The sequence below is a fragment of the Perissodus microlepis genome, chromosome 22 (assembly GCF_051167445.1).
Source record: "Perissodus microlepis isolate ML-2025 ecotype Zambia chromosome 22, ASM5116744v1, whole genome shotgun sequence".
NCBI lineage: Eukaryota > Metazoa > Chordata > Actinopteri > Cichliformes > Cichlidae > Perissodus > Perissodus microlepis.
Window position 1 is genome coordinate 12,968,844 of NC_140481.1, and position 19,037 is coordinate 12,987,880.

At 40.3% G+C, this 19,037-nt stretch overlaps 1 protein-coding gene across 3 annotated transcripts in view; it reads right to left on the reverse strand.

Moving 5' to 3' along the window:
* Positions 1–2,202: 2,202 nt before the first annotated feature.
* Positions 2,203–19,037, reverse strand: part of col8a2 (collagen, type VIII, alpha 2) — a 56,641-nt gene continuing 39,806 nt past the window's right edge. For all 3 annotated transcript variants that reach the window (XM_084919440.1, XM_084919439.1, XM_084919441.1), the window contains 2 exons: positions 10,825–11,016; positions 2,203–5,286 (listed from right to left, as the gene is read on the reverse strand). In XM_084919440.1, coding sequence (XP_084775566.1) covers positions 3,383–5,286; positions 10,825–10,987 — 2,067 coding nt within the window. In that variant the 5' untranslated portion in view covers positions 10,988–11,016 and the 3' untranslated portion in view covers positions 2,203–3,382. The remainder of the gene's footprint in view (positions 5,287–10,824; positions 11,017–19,037) is intronic.

The following is a 19,037-nucleotide window of genomic DNA, read 5'->3' on the forward strand; positions in this document are numbered from 1 at the left end:
TATATCTCCCTCTAGTGTCAGTTCTTTTACGTGCAACAGATTGCTCCGCACACGAGCTACTGAATTTTTACTAAGTGTTACTGATTTTTTTTTTTTAAAGATGTAGTAGTAGCCTCTGTATTCCAGTTAATATATATTTTCTTTGTTACATAACCATACAACAGAAAGTCAATGAAGTTTCACGCCAGCATCCAAGGCATTTTTTTCTTTGTTTTTATTGACGTGGTATCAATACAATCAAGTACTGTAGATTTTGTATAAGCAGACAAACATTTTCAATCAAAAAGGAGTGCATTTTATACCCAAATTCTATTGCATAGTGCACACAATAGCCTTGTAAGACAAAAAAAAACCTATACGTTGATACATTGTACATTACACAAATAGAAAATAATACAAATAATCCTTCACAAACAACTCTAGAATGCTAACTACAAGTTGTAAATGCTCTTAACTCATCGATGCTGTTAAATACCATTTATATGTCCCAGGCTTCGGTGGTCAGTTTTGGCATCCCTATTAAATTATCATAAATGTATAAATACATCTTCATTAATTTCATGTGCAAATGGGAATGGCCGTTTGTATACTGAAACTAAAACAAACATATATCCCTTAAGAACCGAAGCAAGGCTTTTGTGATTTTTTTTTTCTTTTTTTTTTCTAATAAAGAAAAACAAAACATTTGCGGTACATGGATCTCAGTGACACTTGTTAAATGATTTGCACACAGAGCAAACTCAGCAAGCAAGTGACATTGTCTAAGAAAATATGAGGACAGAGCGTAACAGCCGCATGTAACTCTCATCACCGTTTCACCGTGTGTCGAAAAAGAGGAGGTGATTCAAAAAAATAAAAGGCAACATACAGTACATAACGAGACTGCTTTGTAGACTCACATAGCAACAATGATACATAGCAGTTGTCGATGTGTTCATGTTATGAGACAGAAAGGGCTAAGAGTAAGTGCATTACATAGAAATAGAAATACTGATTAAGCCTTATCCTCACACTAATTTTCCAAAGCGACGTGAAGAGTTACTGTTTATGCACTGTGACCCACCATAAAACAGTCAAACATTATACATTCATTCTAATGGGAAGGCTAAATGTTTGGCACCATGCTCGTGTACATTGACATTCTTCCATCATGATGTAAGGTAGTCATAATTCAGTGTTTACGAGCGTCAGGGCGGCACAAGTTAGATAGAAGCACCAACCTTTGTTTTGTTTTGCCTAGATCTTATTATCTTTTGTGATTTGTAACTACAACTAGTGAATAAACATTTTGTACATTTCATAGTATGTCTTTTTTTATGTCTTTTTTAAATTTTTTTTTGTTGGTTCGTGACTTGGCACAAAGTAGTTATTGCACGCCTTTACACCTTCCATCTTTAGAGTGTTGTAAAGTAAATCTTCTACAAGATTCTCTTTAAAACAAAAAAAACCTCAAAACCTTCTGGTGGAACATTGATGGGACTGTAAGCCGTTCCTACAGTTTTGTAACTTAATTTTAGTTTATTATTATCCTCGCTAACGTTTTCGTGACCTGAACGCCAAGGGAACATTGTGACAAATCCGCACACACAAACGCACGCAGTGACACAGTGACGGGCTGAAGGGTATACCTACTAAGCATACAAGTGCACGCATGCACAGAGTGGATCTTTAATACTTCATCCAACAGAAATGAATAAACACACCTCTGACCTACCACCTCTCCCAGAAATCTGGTGTGGTTTTGTTAAAATGTTACACAACCTGCATTTCACAATCTTCAGGCCCCAGTCAGACCCTTTCACTTGTTTATGGACTAAAGGCAAATTGATTCTCATTTCCAGCCGTGCACTTTGACATTATCCGGTTCTGAAACATCCTGGCCACAGATGTTACACTAAGCTCAGCAGTTAAGCAATTTTTGACACATTTGATTTAGAAATAACTAGAAAATCCTGTCATTCAGAGCTACAAATGATTAAAAATTGCTCTTATTTGCCTGACATCTATCACAAACAACACAGGAACTGGCAGTGAAGGACATAATTGAATTGTTGTTGTTGTTTACTTATCCTTTTGCCTCCTTGTTTTCTCAGCAGACTCAGGTTTTCAAAATCTTTGTGGATTTTGCATCATGTTGTTAAAGGATTATATTTTTTTTCTAATGTGGCAGTGCAGACGGCTCCCTTGGAATCAGGGAAAGGGTTTTTAATGATATTAGAAATCAGTGATGTGATGGTTAGAATGTGTGAACAGGATGCCTGGGATAGTGATGGGGAAAAAAATCAGATCAACAGAAGGAAACAGGCCATTGAATCAGCAGTATGTGTGTCCTTACTGTCCATTTGTCCATGGACACTATCTATTTTCTGGCCTGTGAACACTGACTGTGTACATTTTTAACAATGTCCTAAAGAATGATGGTGGGGGGTGATGCGGGGGTCTTGCTTGATGATGCTGATCTCTTTAAAGGGCAATTTAAAGGCGTCTACCTTGTTAAATGTGAGGTCATGTTTATTTGTAGAATTAATTGTTCTGAACTGCATGTAAACTAAATTACAAGAAAGAGGAAGACCTATTATTTGAAATTTGTAGGTTACTAAATGCATAATGAAGCAGAGAAACTCCCTGAACAGGTGCGTATGTTCACTATCATTAAATATATCTCACTCTAAAACCAACTGTTGCTGAGTTCAATCACAACTTTTTTTTTATGTAGCAACAATTTAGAATCCCAAAAATTTCAGTAAAAGTAAATAGTAACACAGCGCACCAAATACTTAGTTTTGGTATTGTAATGTATGCCTATATTTATTGTGTTGTATTTTGGCTTTTCAATATAATTCTAGCAATTCATGATTTAAATAACACACCAGGGCAACATGACTGCAGCGATGACCCCCCCCCCCATCAGAGTTTGGTGATGTCGTCCTTGTGTCAGAGCATGTGGGCAGGTTGTGCAGTCACACGGGAAGGTTTCTAGCACATTACAAAGTAAGGCACTAAATAGTCTGAATCCAATAAACAACAACAACAACAATGATGACATGGACCAAATAATAACAATAAAATTATGACAATATAATAATTAAAATAAGCTAAAAGCTTAAAAAAAAACACAAACATAAAACACAACTAAAACACACATTTGAAGGACACTGAAATAAAGAACACAGTATGAAATTCCTTCCCCTGCCTTTAAAAACTCACTTCATTCACAAAGTTTTTGTTTCACTTGTGCTGTTGAGGGCGAGACAGATAAAGACTATGGCAATAATATTGAGTATTTTATGGGTTTTGTGTTTCTATAATGGCTGCAGGTATTTTAGGTTAAGGGCTGCACTGAGGTGCCAATCTAGCAACATCTTTTAAGGAAAAGATAGGGTTATGTGGGACAGAGCAAGAATCCTGAGAAGGAAGAATGGATGTACTCTGTAGAATATAGGCCATTTGCCTGATCTGAAGGCATCTGGACCCATACCTGGTCACCCTCCTTCAGCTCTAAGACTGCACTACCAGATGCCTGGTCCATGTAGCCTTTCTTGTATTCATCATATGTGTAAGTGGCTGGTACATTGTTCTTATACAATGCTACCCACAGGCTAGTTCCCTTTACATGCATGTGGTATGCAAAGTAGTATATACCAGATAAAGGAGCAGTGAATATGCCAGTAGAAGAGCTGTAGGCATTTTGCCCATTGTAGAGGGTCCTGTCAAATTTGATTGGCATGCCTGAAGGAGGGAATGGTGTGGTAAGGACAGCTGTGAAGGCTGGTGCCACAGAGGCAGACAATGGAACTTGACTATATGCAGGGCCTTTTCTGTCATCTGGAATTTCTCCCCCATCTAACTTTGAACTCTCTGGCCCTGCAACAACTGTATGGCCATTTCCTGGAGGCCCAGGGGGTCCTGGAGGGCCAGGAGGCCCAGGTATGCCATTAAGTCCAGGGGAGCCCTGTTTCCCTGGAGGACCCTGGGGACCTATAGGACCTTTCTCACCCAACTTGCCCAGCCCTGGAGGCCCTGGAAGTCCTTGTTCACCCTTTAGGCCAGGGGGACCCTGTGGACCCATGGGACCCATGGGCCCCTGAAGACCAGGAATGCCCGACTGGCCCCTGGGGCCTGGAATTCCCATAAACCCTGACTCCCCTTTAGGCCCCGGGGCACCTGTTATACCGGGATTCCCAGGGGGGCCAATATGCCCAGCCTCACCTTTAGGTCCAGGTTTTCCGATAGGACCATTGGGCCCAGGGATGCCCTTTTCCCCAGGCATACCAGGTTTTCCAGAGTGTCCATTGGGGCCTTGGTCACCTCGAAGGCCAGGCAGTCCAGGAGGACCCCGGGGCCCGAGCTCTCCCTTCTGTCCTGGTATTCCATGTTTTCCTGGCAATCCCATTGGACCTTGAAGTCCTGATGGTCCTGGTTGTCCATCAAGTCCTGGCTTCCCAACTGGTCCAGTTGGTCCTTGTTCTCCTTTATCCCCCGGGAGACCTGGAAATCCACCATGTCCCTTTTCTCCTTTTAGTCCATTTGGACCAGGTTTTCCATAGCCATTAGTTCCAGGCATTCCAGGAGTACCCCTGGCCCCAGATTCACCTTTTGGACCTTGTGGACCTGGTGCTCCAGGAAGTCCATCTAGCCCAGGCTTCCCCAACCCAACTGGCCCTGGCAAACCTTGTAGTCCCGGGGGCCCTGCCTCTCCTGGGAGTCCTTGATCACCTGGAAGTCCATTATCACCTTTAGGACCAGGTACTCCAGGCAAACCTTTTAGTCCTGGTGTGCCAATACCTGAAGGACCAGGTGGTCCAATACTCCCTTTTGGGCCAGAAGAACCCCTTAGACCTGGAAGCCCTGGATTCCCATTTCCATTCTCGCCCTTAGGCCCACGATCACCTGGTGGGCCAGCTATACCCTTTATTCCTGGCTCGCCATGGACCCCAGGGGGGCCTCTCATACCTGGAAGCCCAGGTTTCCCATTCAAGGACAGTCCAGCTGGGCCAGGAAGCCCAGGATGCCCGGGAGGACCACGGAGACCTGGTTCACCACGAGGGCCTACCTCACCATTAACCCCAGGCATCCCCTTTGGCCCAATCTTTCCTGGGAGTCCCGGAAGTCCAGGCTTACCAATTCCCGTAAAGCCTGAAGGTCCCTGAGGACCTGGTGGGCCTTGGGACCCAGGCTTTCCCAGTCCAGGTTTCCCTGGAACGCCTGGTGGTCCAGGGGGGCCTCTTGGTCCTGGTTTCCCTTGGGGGCCAGGTTCCCCCTTCACTTCCATCATGGGTGGCATATCTAGAAAAAATATGTACAGGTTGTTAGGACTACTGTTACAGGTATTATTATTATCATCATCATCATCATCATCATCATTATTAAGTACTTTAAGTAAGTATTTTTTCCGAGAGAAAAGATGTCATCTCAATCCACACTACTATGGTGACTGGATTTTAATAACTATCTCTAATACAATTAGTTGAATTCTTTGAGAAGAATAGATAAGATTCTCTAGACTACTTTATACTACTTTGTACTTAGCTGTTATGGAAACTGACAGACTATCCATCTTTTCAATCAACAAGTGTCTGTGAGTTTATCATTAAAGAACTGTTTGAATCAAAAGATATTTTTTATTGAAGAAATTTTTCATTTGTAAAAATACAGGGTAATTTTTTAAATAAGAGTTTAACTAGTACTACAAAGAGAAGGCATAAAACCAGGCTGGTTGTGTTCTTCTGTTGTGAAATCAAAGAATTAATTATCTACATACAAGAAACACTGAAAATTCGAGAAATAGACAAAATATATTACATGATTATTATCTAAGAAATTAATACTTTGCATACTTCAGTATGAGTTTAGAGACTGAAAAGTCATATCTTAATCAGTGGCATAATTCATTTCCATTTCATTTTCTTTTACTTTATCAGTGCTGTGAGTGGCTGGATATTACCCAGTCTGAAGGTACTCTATTAGACTAAATTCTGGAAAGGTCACCAGTCCATCAGTTGTTATGTAATCACAAGTGACAAACACTTGTCACTGAGTTACCTTTAATGTTGTCCTAACTGACTCAGTTGGAGTTCCTGTTAAGGTTATTGGAGTTTACTTTTGATTTCGAACCATAGAGGAAAACAGCATGAAAAGTGTGCCACAGGTTATAAACTCTGTCATTAATCTTTCCTATAACAGTGGAGTGCAACACAGCCAGGCTTAAACAGGAGGAAAAAAACAAATAACACAGTTACTTAGCAACACAGTTCCTGTCTATTGCACTCCAAGTCTGATTAAATAGTGAATGTTAGCTAATAACAAGGAGATCTTTGTCAAATAGAACTGAGGTTGATTGCAAAACTTCTATTACTTGATGAGCCTGCCCTATCTGATCCATTTAGTCCTTTAGTCATGTGAATTGTTATTCTTAAACCTTGGTATAAGGTTGATGTGGCTTCCTGTTTGCTGCATCCTGTTCATCCCTAGAATGTCACCCTTGCCAGGCCTTTGAACACTTTCCAGAAATCGTTCATGGCATTCCTAATGGAACCATGGACCAATATCGCCCCCTACAGACAGCTGAAATTTTCAAGCAGTTTGCTATTGAGCACACCAGAAAGATCATTGCTAGTGTTTGCAAATGACTTAGCACAATTGCTGACATTTTGAACAAGCATTGCTTTGTGAGCAATACAGATGACTATACAACTGTATAGTATTCTATTACAACTGTATAGTATTCTGTTGAATACTTCAGACTTCCAAAATATAATACCAATATTTTCTTGTGTATGTCTTCACATGCAGAACCGTTCATCCAGTCGTCAAAATCAGCCAAGCCCACAGGTCCAAGTCATTTATATGAAAATTAGAAAACATATTCATAGAAACTCAGAGCAAAAGAGTTACAGCATTTTCTAAAGATATAGGAACCCGCTTAGATACACATTTTACAGGGCTACAACCTTGGCAGGAAGGAGGACGAGGATGTGTGAGGGTGTAAAACTAGTTAAGAGGATGGCAGAAGACTGCCAGGACACTGCTTCTTCTTCTTCTGTTATACTGCAAGGGATAGCATAATGTGTGAGGTCTGTGAAAATATGAGGCCAAAGAAAAAGGACTGACGGGCTGCATAGTGATCCACAGAGCTGTTTTCTTCCTGCACATAGCAGGAAGAAAACAGCTATTGTTATGCTACATATTTTGTTCTGTACAGTGTTGTGTATATTAAGTTTTTTTTGGTTTTTTTTACTGTAGTTTAGTGTATTGTGTGACCATAGGAGGAAATGGTTTAAGTAAGAATTTGCTGTGACAGCTTGCATGAAAAGACTTTTAGGAAATTAGAAGATGAGGATTTCAGCATTTCAGAATCTGACAAAGTGTGTAAACATTTTGACCACTATAATTTACATAGTGGCTAAAACTTACTTACTGACAGCTCCCTAATTTTGACACATAATTTAATGTTTGGGATGAGATGCAGCTGTTTGTGGGTTGTTTTGCTACATGTATGAGCTGTTATGTCAAATGAAAAAAAAAAAGAAATTTCAAAAATGTTAAGACAAATATGCCAAAATAATTCAGAAGAACTGCACCGTACCAGACTATTATTTTCTGGGGTAACTGACTTCTGTTGTGTATCAAAGTGAATGCTATACTACGCTGATATAAAGAGCACAAGAGGCTTTACATGCTGTTTTGTAATGCAAAAGAGCACTTACATTTGCATGTACTTTTAGAGAGCGATTTTATTTTTCCTGCAGTGGTCACACAACAAAGTAAAGAGAAAAAAGCACAGACAATTTATAGAGCAGTGCACAGAACAGAACTAGTCCACAGTGCCACAGCTTCTCAGTAACCTCACACAGGGGCTTATCCCTTCATATGTCTTATCTATGGGCATCCTCTTTCCTCTATAAAATGTTTAACTGAGTACCTGGTCCTTCATGTTGACACATTTTCATAACTCTGATGTGCTCAAGTCACTTCTCACTAATCAACTGCACAATATTGAGTTATTCAAAGCCAGCAAAATCAACTTTATTCTCCAGAAATAATTCTGGAGAATAAAGCAGTTCAACTGAGACACAACCTACTTCAAAAAGTGTTAAACAGCCAAAAACTGTTCACACTGTAGGGAGCTGTGCTGAGAATGCTAAATGCTCTCACTGTTTCTCTTTCATTTCATTCATTCAAGACTTTCTCTAATTATTTTTGCTAACCTTAACTGTTGTTTGTTTGAGAAGTGAGCCAACAAAACTGAGAAAAGCTATAAAATCTAAAACAAAGTAGTAAAAGCATGCTATGCACTGTGCACACTGTAGTATTGTACATTTATGAATGTTTACATTTAAATAAATGCAGTCCCTCTGATAGGATGGGGAGCACAAGCAGTCAGAAGATTAGGTTGTTAGGAAAAACTTGAACATATAACATTTTACAGCACCTTTAATATGGCACACACAGAAGAAAAATTAGGTGCCTCAAACCAGAGATAATGATATGGCTTTATTTTTTGAGATGCTAAGCCAACCCAAAAAGTCAGGCTGTCTTAGCCGACTGTGGGAAAGAGGCAGTCAGCTGCTCCATTAGAGGACTGAATAATTTCATTAGTAATGCAGTGTGGACACATTACCACAGAGTGGCAGCAAACTCATATTCAATGTACCACATATATCAGAAATCCAACTTTCTGCCACATTCTTTTCAATTCTATTTATACAAAGCATGCCTTTAGCTGAGATACACTCCTTGTATAGGTCTTTGATTTTTTTGTCTGCCATGACTGGGACAGTTGTCATCTTATTAGCCTGTCTGTATGTCTGTCAGACCAAGTGCAAAAATGTGCTTCTGGTGACACCTACTGAAAGGTGAATTCCAGCAAAGACCAATGACATATTCCAATTTCATGCTCTATTATGCCCTATATCTTTTAATTATGGTGCCACTGGCCTTGCGAATGGTGTAGTTAGAGTTAGATTAGAATTTATTTAATCTTTTTTAGATTTTTTTTTTTTTTTTTAATTCTCTCCTGGGGGATATGTAATAAATGGTGATATCCAGTTGGTAAGAGGAGCAATTTCAGCACACAATGTGCAGTCAGAGCTTCATGTGATTTGGTGCTTTAGACATAAGGTTACATTTTATGGAGGTAGTTCATAACCCAAGTTCCAAAAACAGGTGGGATGCTGTGTAAAATGTAAAATGTGTGTTTTATAAAACACTCAATGCAATCATATGCAAATCTCAAAACCCCATATTTTATTCAATTTTTTTAAAAAACAAACTTTTAGAAAACATCAAATGTATAAGTCGAGAAAATGTACCATTTAAAGAAAATACTAAGGTCATATTTTGAATTTGATGTCAGGTAAACATCTCATAAATGTTGGGACAGCGCAATGTTTCTCATTGTATAGCATCCTCTCTTCTTTAAACAACCGTCTATAAATGAGTTGGAACTGAGGAGACCAACCGCTGGACTTTGGGAAAGGAATGTTGTCCCATTCTTGCCTGATAGAGGATTCTAGCTGTTTAACAGTCATGGGTCTTTGTTGTGTTTTTTGTTAAGGTGGTCTGGACAGAAGGCAGGCCAGTTCAGAATCCGCACTCTTCTACTACAAAGCTGTGCTGTTGTAACAGATGCAGTATGCAGTTCAACATTGTCTTTCTCAAATATTCAAGGCCTTCCCTGAAAAAGACGTCATCAAGTCGGGCGCATACTGTGTGTTTCTCTAAAACCTGTATTTTACTTTCAGCATCGAGCATTGTGCAAGCTGCTAGTTCCATAGGTGTTAATGCACCCCCATACCAACAGAGATGCAGGCCATTAAACTGATCACTGATAACAAGCAGGATAGTCCCTCTCCTCTTTAGTGCAGAGGATGCATGTTTTCTAAAAACACATTAATTTTTTGATTTGTTTTAACAAAAAACAGTTTCCCACTTTGCCTCAGTCCCTTGTAATTGAGCTTTGGTCCAGAGAAGTCGGCAGCATTTCTGGACCATGTTGAGTTCTTTGCACGATGAGCATTAATCTGCATTTGAAGATGGCATAGTGAATTGTGTTCATAATTTATATATTTTTTCTGGAAGTGTTAATGAAGTATTCCCCATACAGTAATTTTTCTGTTTTTAATGCAGGGTTGCCTGAGGTTCCAAAGATCACAGGAGTCCAATATTGATTTTGGCTTTGTCCCTTGTCCACAGAGATTTCCTCAGGTTTTGTAAAGCTTTTATGATGTTATGTACTGTAGATAATAAGATATGCAAAGTCTTCACAAATTTTAAGTGCAGGAACATTATTCTGAAAGTGTTCTACAATTTGTAGACATGGGTTTTTGAAGATTGACGAACCTCTGCCCAACTTTACTTCCAAGAAACGTCTTTCTAAGATGTTCTTTTTATACCAAGTCATGTTACTGCAAAATAAACCAATTTTAGCCTTTTATTTTAGTACCAATGACCTTTCCAGCCTTTTGTTCCCTCATTCCAACTTTTTAAAAACATGTTGCTATCATCAAATTCAAAACAAGCCAGCATTGCTCTTAAAATGGTCCATTTTCTCAATACAAGCATTTCATATGTTTTCTATGTTCTATTGTGAATAAAATGTGGGTTTATGAGTTTTACAAATCTCTACAATCTGTTTGTTTGATTTACATTTTATACAGTGTTGCAACTTTTTTGGAACTGAGGTTGTAAAATGACAGTTATCAGTGTTTTCCAATGACCTAAATGACCAATCAGTAAAGTGTGAGGGGACCTATTAGACTGCTTTTAGAGGACCAAATGAGACATAAAAGGGCTACATATGCCACACTCACAGGAACTACTCACCAACATAATGTCCTTTGCCCTCGCGAAACGGAGGTCCAATAGGCCCCTTCATCATGGGCTGAATGTACTTCATGTGGGGTATGGGGGCGTACCCTCCGGCAAAAGCAGGCACCACAAGCATCAGTAGCACAGAGACAGGAGCCAGCAGCATGGTCAACAGCATCCCAGGCTTTAGGTGTCACACGCAAAGAACTGAAGGGAACAGAGAGAGGACACAGAAAAATAAAACTCACTTTCACTCTTTGGTCCATCTTACTGAACATTTTACAATGCCACACATTCAGAAAATCACTTAAGTGATGCGAGAATTTAGCTCCGTGAGTGTGAAGTAATACAGTGGCATCTTTTTCCTTATGTCCTCTATGAGAAATTGAAGCGTATAAGTGTCTTGCTTTTTCAGATATGTTAAAGACAGACACTGGGTATTTATAAAAAACGATACTTTAAAATTTATATGAGCAAACACATTATTTAGGCACAAAAATAACATACAGTTATTACAGTATAGTATTTGTTCAGCATAGTCTGAGGCTGCGTTTGGTTTAGATGGCACTTGGCAACTGCGTAACTTTCATTTTTTCATTTTCACAACCACAATCAGACAGCTGACCAGCAGCGACTGTAGGTGTGCTGGCTTCAAGCAGCGTGTTAAAGACTCCTGTTTCCACTGCAACTCTCCTGTGAACTCTTTTAGTCAGCTGTCTTTGTACAGATGACTGTCATGAGTTATTTTGTGATGGTGTGACATGCAAAATGTCATTTCAGGCTCACGCTGCTTATTTTTAAATGCCAACCATGTCGCGCTTAAAAACTCAGAAAGAACAAGACAATGCACCGCACAGCCATGAAAAACGATGTGCCTTGAATTGCTTTCTTTAAACTGGCTCATCATCCATTTAGGGAACAGAATAATAATAGGGCTTGGTGGCAGCACTGGAGGCTGGTTTGATTTCTGACAGTTACTTTGATAACTTTGGGTCATTATTTTAAGCACAAGTAGAATTCAGAACCACTGTAGCCATGCTATAGCAAGTCTCAGTCACTATGAATCATATAAGGCTCCGGGTCAGTGTGTTATAGCAGCATCCTGTGTAGTTACATGAAAAAATAAATAATAACATCCACACATCTCTTCTTTTATTACGAATACCTGTCTTGTCATGTTCATTTTGTGAGTTTGAAGCTTGTTAGTCTCTGCATTCAACAGCAAGAAGAGCGATCACTCTGAAAGCACACGCCAACACTAACTGACATTTGCTAATCTGAAAATTGCACATTGCTGTTAATTGGCAGCATCATTACGAGTAATTGGGGTATTCACAGTGGTTTTTAAATCACAGATGCTCAGAAAAAAAAGGTGTGTTTATTGCCACCATATGTGCTGACTCCAGGTCTCCTTTACAGCTTTTCTCCTGCTGTGTGGGTTTTTTTTGGGGGGTTTTTTTTTTGTGACTGTTTAATAATTGCATAGCTAGATTGTTCAATTCCTGTTTTAGAGCAATTTATCAAAGTGTTTGGGGATTTTTGGGGTTCCTTTTACAAATTATGATTAGTCTGTGGTTTATGCTTGCTTATGCTGTAAGGAAGAATCAACGATCTCTCGATAAGTGTTCAAATCAAAATGTAATCTATGGGAAATCACGAAAGCGCAGAAAAAGATGTTAAGAGAAATAAACAGGAGAAAAAGAGAGCCGCGTTGGTAAGATGCCGTTTGGTCGTTGGCCGACTTTCTGGCTGGCTGGCAGGGGAGCTTGTCTGGTATGGGGGTCTGCGGTTTTTGGTGCAGATGCAATTTAACAGGCAGCTCTGGATGCCCACCATTCTGCAAGGCATCACAGAAACTGTGCACAAACAGGGACACGTCACAGACAGGCACTTGGGAGACCTTTGCAATCTGTTTATCAAGTATTTAATTTGTAGAAAAGCTCTGCAGTGGATGTTAAAAATGCAATCCCGTCTGTCTGGCCACCGTGAGCCACCGCTGAACTCATACGAGCTCTCTCTCACACAAGAACACCCACGTAACAGAACACACACTCTTGGTACGCATGAGAACGCAGAAGACTTCTAGAAAGCAGTTATACAGGGTGGCTTAAAAATACTTGAAAACCTGTTAAGTTTCACCCACTTTCACATGAAATCATTCCATTCAAAACACATCATAACAAACCCCAAGTCTGAACGTGGAGTGGAGGGGGCTCATGATGAATGAAAGCCTCTTTCGACCATTAAACAACGAGCGGGATCCAAAGTTACAGCGCGAAAGCTTCGTCTGGCAGGACGAGTGACATATTATACAAAACAGATCTGACTGAAAAAAGACAGAATACAGCAACAGAGCCAAAAACACACAAGGACAGAGCACAAAAGGAACATTAAAGAAGAAATAAAAGAGAATGTCGCAATGAACGGTGAAAGGGCACCACTCATTCATTTTGTTACAGAAGTGATCATCACTTCTGCTTTATATCTATCTTTTGCAGCTTTGCACCTCCCTGTGGCCGTTTTAAGCCATGCTCTGATGGTTTTCTATGGAAGGGCACTTCATCTCTCATCATCATATCATTTCTGAGAAAAGCTAAGAGTACCTGTGGGGCGTACTCGCATTCTCCACATAACTGTATGAATGAGAGGATTATTAGCTGTGTTAATATTATCAGATGATTATGATGATAGCATATGGAGTCATAATTACACGATCATTTTGTTTGCATCTCTTTCACCGCAGCTTTGCAAATGGAGCATAGATTTCCCTTGGGTAATCACCTTTCTTGAACATGCATTGGACATCACTTAAAAAGTGCCAAAAACCTTAATCCACGCAGGCTCTGAGCCGCCAAAGCAGACTCTGAGCCGCCAAAGCAGACTCTGAGTCGCCAAAGCAGACTCGGCATCTTCCAAACCCAAATTCAGAAGCATCTCAAGTGGCTTGCTCAGACAGGCGAGGAGACACAATTCCCTTACTGCTGCGTCTGCCTTCTAATATAATCAGCGCTGAGGAGGTGAGCTCCAAGGTACTCTGCTTCCATTTCCCCTAAGCTGTGCATGTGCAGGACCAGACTGCCAGACATTTCCTAAACCATGCGGCACAGACAGATTACAGTAGGTACACTGAGTGTGAGGGTTCTGTGTCATGGGGGGAAGAGGAGGTGATTGTTTTTGTGGTGAACATTTGAGCCGCTCCCTGAGTGGAGAACTCATCACCTTAACATCATGTAGGGCATTATGCCGGCTTTCATAAAAAAGAGAGAAGGAAAGAAAGAAAAAACACCAAATGGTTCAAGAACAACCAAGGCCTATAGCGGTTAAATAGTTTGGTTAAAACCACAAGCCTCGCAGGGAGAACGGCACTTAAAACCTGACCAAATATTTTAGCTGATTCATCCCATTCTGAAAAACCGTAGCCACAGCCATTACCATAACCGTTCCTAACTCCAACCATGAACCCACAAGTCTTACCCAGCTCCTATTCCCAAGCTCTCTTCCATTATCAGCCCAGGTTTTTTGTGAATTTAACAAGCAAATGTTGGAAAGAGAAGACATTCTGATACTATCAAGGGCGCTTCTTTACACTTTTGGCTCTGTGTGATGTCAGTTAAGAGTGGATATCCTTAAAATAGTCATCTCAGGCACACAGCTAGAGCCCAAATCATGTTCAAGTCCTCTGCTTGTGAGGGGAAGTCAATGAGATGAAAGATTGGCTCCCTTCGAGTGAGAAAGGAGCTGAAAATGGGCACAACAGCCATTGCAACCCTGGAATAGAGAGAAAAGGGAGAAGATTTTTCAAATTCAGTTTATACATTTGTGGTTTATTAATCAATCTGCAGTCTAGACAAGTGAGTGTTAATGCCCTTAGCAGATTTGTAGTTGAAATACATGCACCTGGAGATGTCAAGACAACAAATGGACAAAGTCTATTGAAAGACAGAAGAGAAGGTCTGCACAGCAGTTACGAAACAGAGTTTGTAGTGAGTCTAAGGGCTTGTGTATGAAGGGGCGAGAAAAGTGAGCATGTTTTTCTTCGAGAACCACCTTCTTTAGTATGAGGTAATCCCTCCAACAGCCTCGGTGGCACGTTAAGGTGTCAGCTCCGAGCGTAATATTTGAGCTGCGGTCACAATTTTTGCTGGCTTTGAATAACTCAATATTGTGCAAATAAGCAGCAGGGAAACAGCACGGCTGTTCACATAACATGGCTGCGTGTGTATAAAAGTGGCCACTAAGCTAATGCATATATAATGAGACATTAACATCTGTTATTTTAGTTACCAGCAGCTGGAAAAATGTATGAAAAGTTTTGTTTGGTTGTTTTTCAGGAGAAAAAAGAAAAGGAAAAAAAAGTCCCCTTTGACCCGCCACAATAAAAGCCCCAATGTCCTCTTATTTGTGTTTCCACTGAATCATAAGTTAAGTATAAAGCAGCCATAGGAAACACAGTAAATAGTTCTTTCTAATGTCGAAACATGAGGTAGACTATTTATACTGATCCACATGATATGTACATGACCACACATTTACAAATACGCAGGCACACCAAATCAAACAGCTCTCAGGAAGGCGCTCACTCACAGACATCATCCAATGATATACACCTTACAGGATGAAATACCCTTTATATCCCTTTACATTTACAAGAGCCATGAGATGTTCAAAGGGGAACGAGTTTATGTTGACGCCGTTGTTAAAGAGGGAGAACATGTGAGAATAAAAGGAAATGAAGGCCGAGTAAATTGTGGGGAGCTGTGGGGAGAGTGAAGAGGTCACACAGAGGGTTTTCTTTTCTTGATGACTTCACTCAGAGGAACACGTCTAATATCCTAGGGCACTTAATCTGAGTGCAGAAGCAGACACGCTAATCATAAAACTGCAAGTCGATGTATTGTACTCATGAACAGGTCTCTGTGTGAGGGACAAAGGGTTAAAGCAGTGAAAGTGAGGCTAATTAGTCTCAGAATTATAAAGCTCCAGGACCTCACACATGTCCAATTGCATGGGAGTTTTACAAGGGACCATTATATGCTCTTCAGTTCCTAGCAGGAACAGCTTCAGGCCCATGAAAAGTAATCCATTCCAGCATGTTAGCCAGACTAACCCCCATGCTGCTTTAGCAATTCATGCTCTATCACCTCATCTTTATATGTAGTATTTGGAATCAGGATGAAGCAGAGAGAGAGAAGGATTTTGAAAGTCTGCAAAACACCCAGAGTTACCCCAGACCTGCCAAGAAGTGGATTACAGGAGGAATCGGTGGGGGGCAGACACCGACAGCTACACCTTTCTGTCTGCCCCGCCAATGCACCTCAACTCAATATGAGTACCTGATTAGGTTATCAAAAGGAAATAGTAAAAATAATAATCTTATAAAAAGCAATCTGCTTCCCTCTCTCCAGACCAGTAAATGCTCAATGAAATTGCACCTCAAAACTCTCCAAAACTGACGTGACATTATAATCCTCTCATCATGTGAAAATAAATTTGACGTTGATATAAAGTTTGAGATTTGCACATTTGGAATGCAACAACTGTAAAGGGTTTGGTGTTATAAGAGCACTGTGCAGGTGACCTCACCTCAAAAGTAAAACATTGAGGATGCTCAGTAATGTAGCTAATCTTTAAACTAAAATGATGATTCTGGCTCTCCCTGCCATGCAGCTCTCAATTGAATAAACTCGGCTTCCTCCGGCCGCTCGTCTGTGCTGCTCATTGCTAGTGTGAATATTGTTTGCTGCCAGAAGCAAGCACGGCGGAACTTTTCCTGCTGTTTATTTGAACGTAAAAGTAAAAAGTAGAGGGAGTCCACAATGAAAGAGCAGCAGTTTTATCAATTAAGTGTTATTGTGATTTTTTTTTTACAATGTCTTTTAAATATAAACCAAACTTAAACAGCAGTTTCTCCCTTTTTAGTCGAGGACCATGGTGTGTGTTGGCTGAACAAAGCTGTGGCTTTGGAGAAATGAGTAATTTCAAAGTTAGTGCAAGAACTTCTCCAACAAAACAATTGTATCGGTTGAACGGTCTTACCACAAACACCCAAACTAATTGTTGCTATAAAAGTGATTCCACTTTAAAGGCTGAAAGAAGGCAATATGAGAAGGCTGGGGACTGATCATGTGTTATTTTCATGTATAACATTCAACTAAAAGGTTGATGTTTGAGTCTCATCTGAGACTGCAGTTTACCTTTACTTTTATTCATCTTTATTTAAATTTTCACTTCCTGTTTATCACAGGAAGTACTTTGGTTAGTAGTAATTATGGTTTTAAGAGATGCTTTTTTTTTTTTTTTTTTTACACAACTTAGGTAACAAACTTTTTTACAAGGTAAGAAAATTTTAAATGACCTCCCCCATACCTTCAATGAATTCTGTCAGCCCAGTATATAGCAGTAAAGGGGTGGTTTCCGGACCATTTGAATTGGTTCTGGGTTTTTCCAAGAGTAGCCCTGGCAAAGTGTATAAGGAGAGATCGTATTCACCAACTTCTGATGCCCAGCCAGTCATTTTGTTCTGGAAACGGGCCTGAAATATGACAAAAACTCAGTTCAGAAAAGAAAAACAAGGGTTACCCCAAGTAGCCATCTAAGGGGGTAAGAGTTGTGCTACAAGGCTCAATTTTCCACCCCATCTAAGGCAGGTTTGTGGTTTTGCATCAGCGCCCACTTGCATTGCTCGTTGTATGCAAAGAAAGGGAAGTCCACCAATGCAGAGGTTACCAAGAGTCAAGAGTTGTGAATGATCATTTACAGCTGGTTAGGGAATACTCATTCTTCCCTAGCAACCGGTGGTTTCCATATAGTCACCAACAGACCTCTAGGACGGTGTCACTGAGGCTTTAATGACAGCATTTACAAACAAACTATGTTTTTTTCTCCTGCAGGAGGAAAACTCATATTCCATCTGACCTGTTGAAAGTGAGAGTTTTGTCACAGGGTTGTATAAAGTAAAATGACTGATGTACTGGCTTTAGTGAAGTGGATTATCTAGTCCTAGGTTGATTTTTTCCCCTCCAACCTAACATGACCTAACTTGACAAAATAATAAATAAATAATCAAAACAAGGCAATTTCTTACAGTACAGCAGATAAAGATATGTTTAATCCATGTTTTAGGATCTCTTACACAATGTGTGGTTTGGGTTTTCTAGAAGCTGTAAAAATGCTGTAAAAAGCATCCTCCAAAATGTTTTATTCTTAGTCTTATTAGAGGCCCATACAGTACATTTTAAAAGGTGAATAAAAGCTAACTCGGATAGTCTAATCACTCTGATGGGGAAGGGCTCAGTGAACACGTATTTGTTCAGACAGGATGGTGTAGTTCAGGATCAAGGATTGGACACAGTAATCTGTATGTCTTTAATGTAATGGGCTGGGTTTGGTCTGTGTTATGTCTCCTGCTTCTGTGCCAGTGTCTCCAAGTAGCTGTTACCTTGTTCCCTTCACTGGGTGGGTGGCTTTGCTTCTGCCAGAATGGCGCCTTTGAAATGTTCAGCAGACAGAGGTCAGGGGAGGCACAGAAAACTGACAAAGCCGGGACCAATAAAAGAACTCAAAATAAGCCACCTTTCAAATGATTTATAATTGCAGATGATTCATAGTTTCCCCTTTAATGAGTTTCTCAGTGAGGTTTTTGCTATAGAGCTTTGTTATTGCTATGTGAGAAAATATTCACGGTGGCAGTTCATCCAGAGTCAAAGCTGGCTGTGGCAAGGGCTCAAAGCCCATGTGGAGAAGAAGCACATGGGTCTATTTAAGACTCGGGGCTCTGAAGGTGAGAAATGTTCTGGGGCCCTGAAATAAGGGGCCTAAACCCATAACAATCACAAACCATCAATTGTTCCATTCTTTTTTGCCAAGACTGGAAAAAATCCCAAGCTGCACGTAGCTGGGGCTAACTTCCAGGAAGGAAAAGCCCAGAAAAATCCTCTGGTAGTCTGTCTCTATCAAAGGATTCCACAGTTTGACACTCCACGAAAACAGAGAGCAATAACAGATCACACTGTCAAAGATTACACTTGTGGTTGTGTCGAGGGACGAGGAAAAAGAGTAATATGTCTTTCGACTGTAAACAAGATAGAAGCAACAGACGGGGAGAAGAAAACAAGAAGCTGTGAAGGAGATGTGAAGTCATTAAGAAACGAGGGGCGGGTTGAAAAACAGGGAGCTGCAGAAGAAAAATAAAAAAGAAGAGGTTTGGCTCTTGAGCTCCCTGTTGAGCG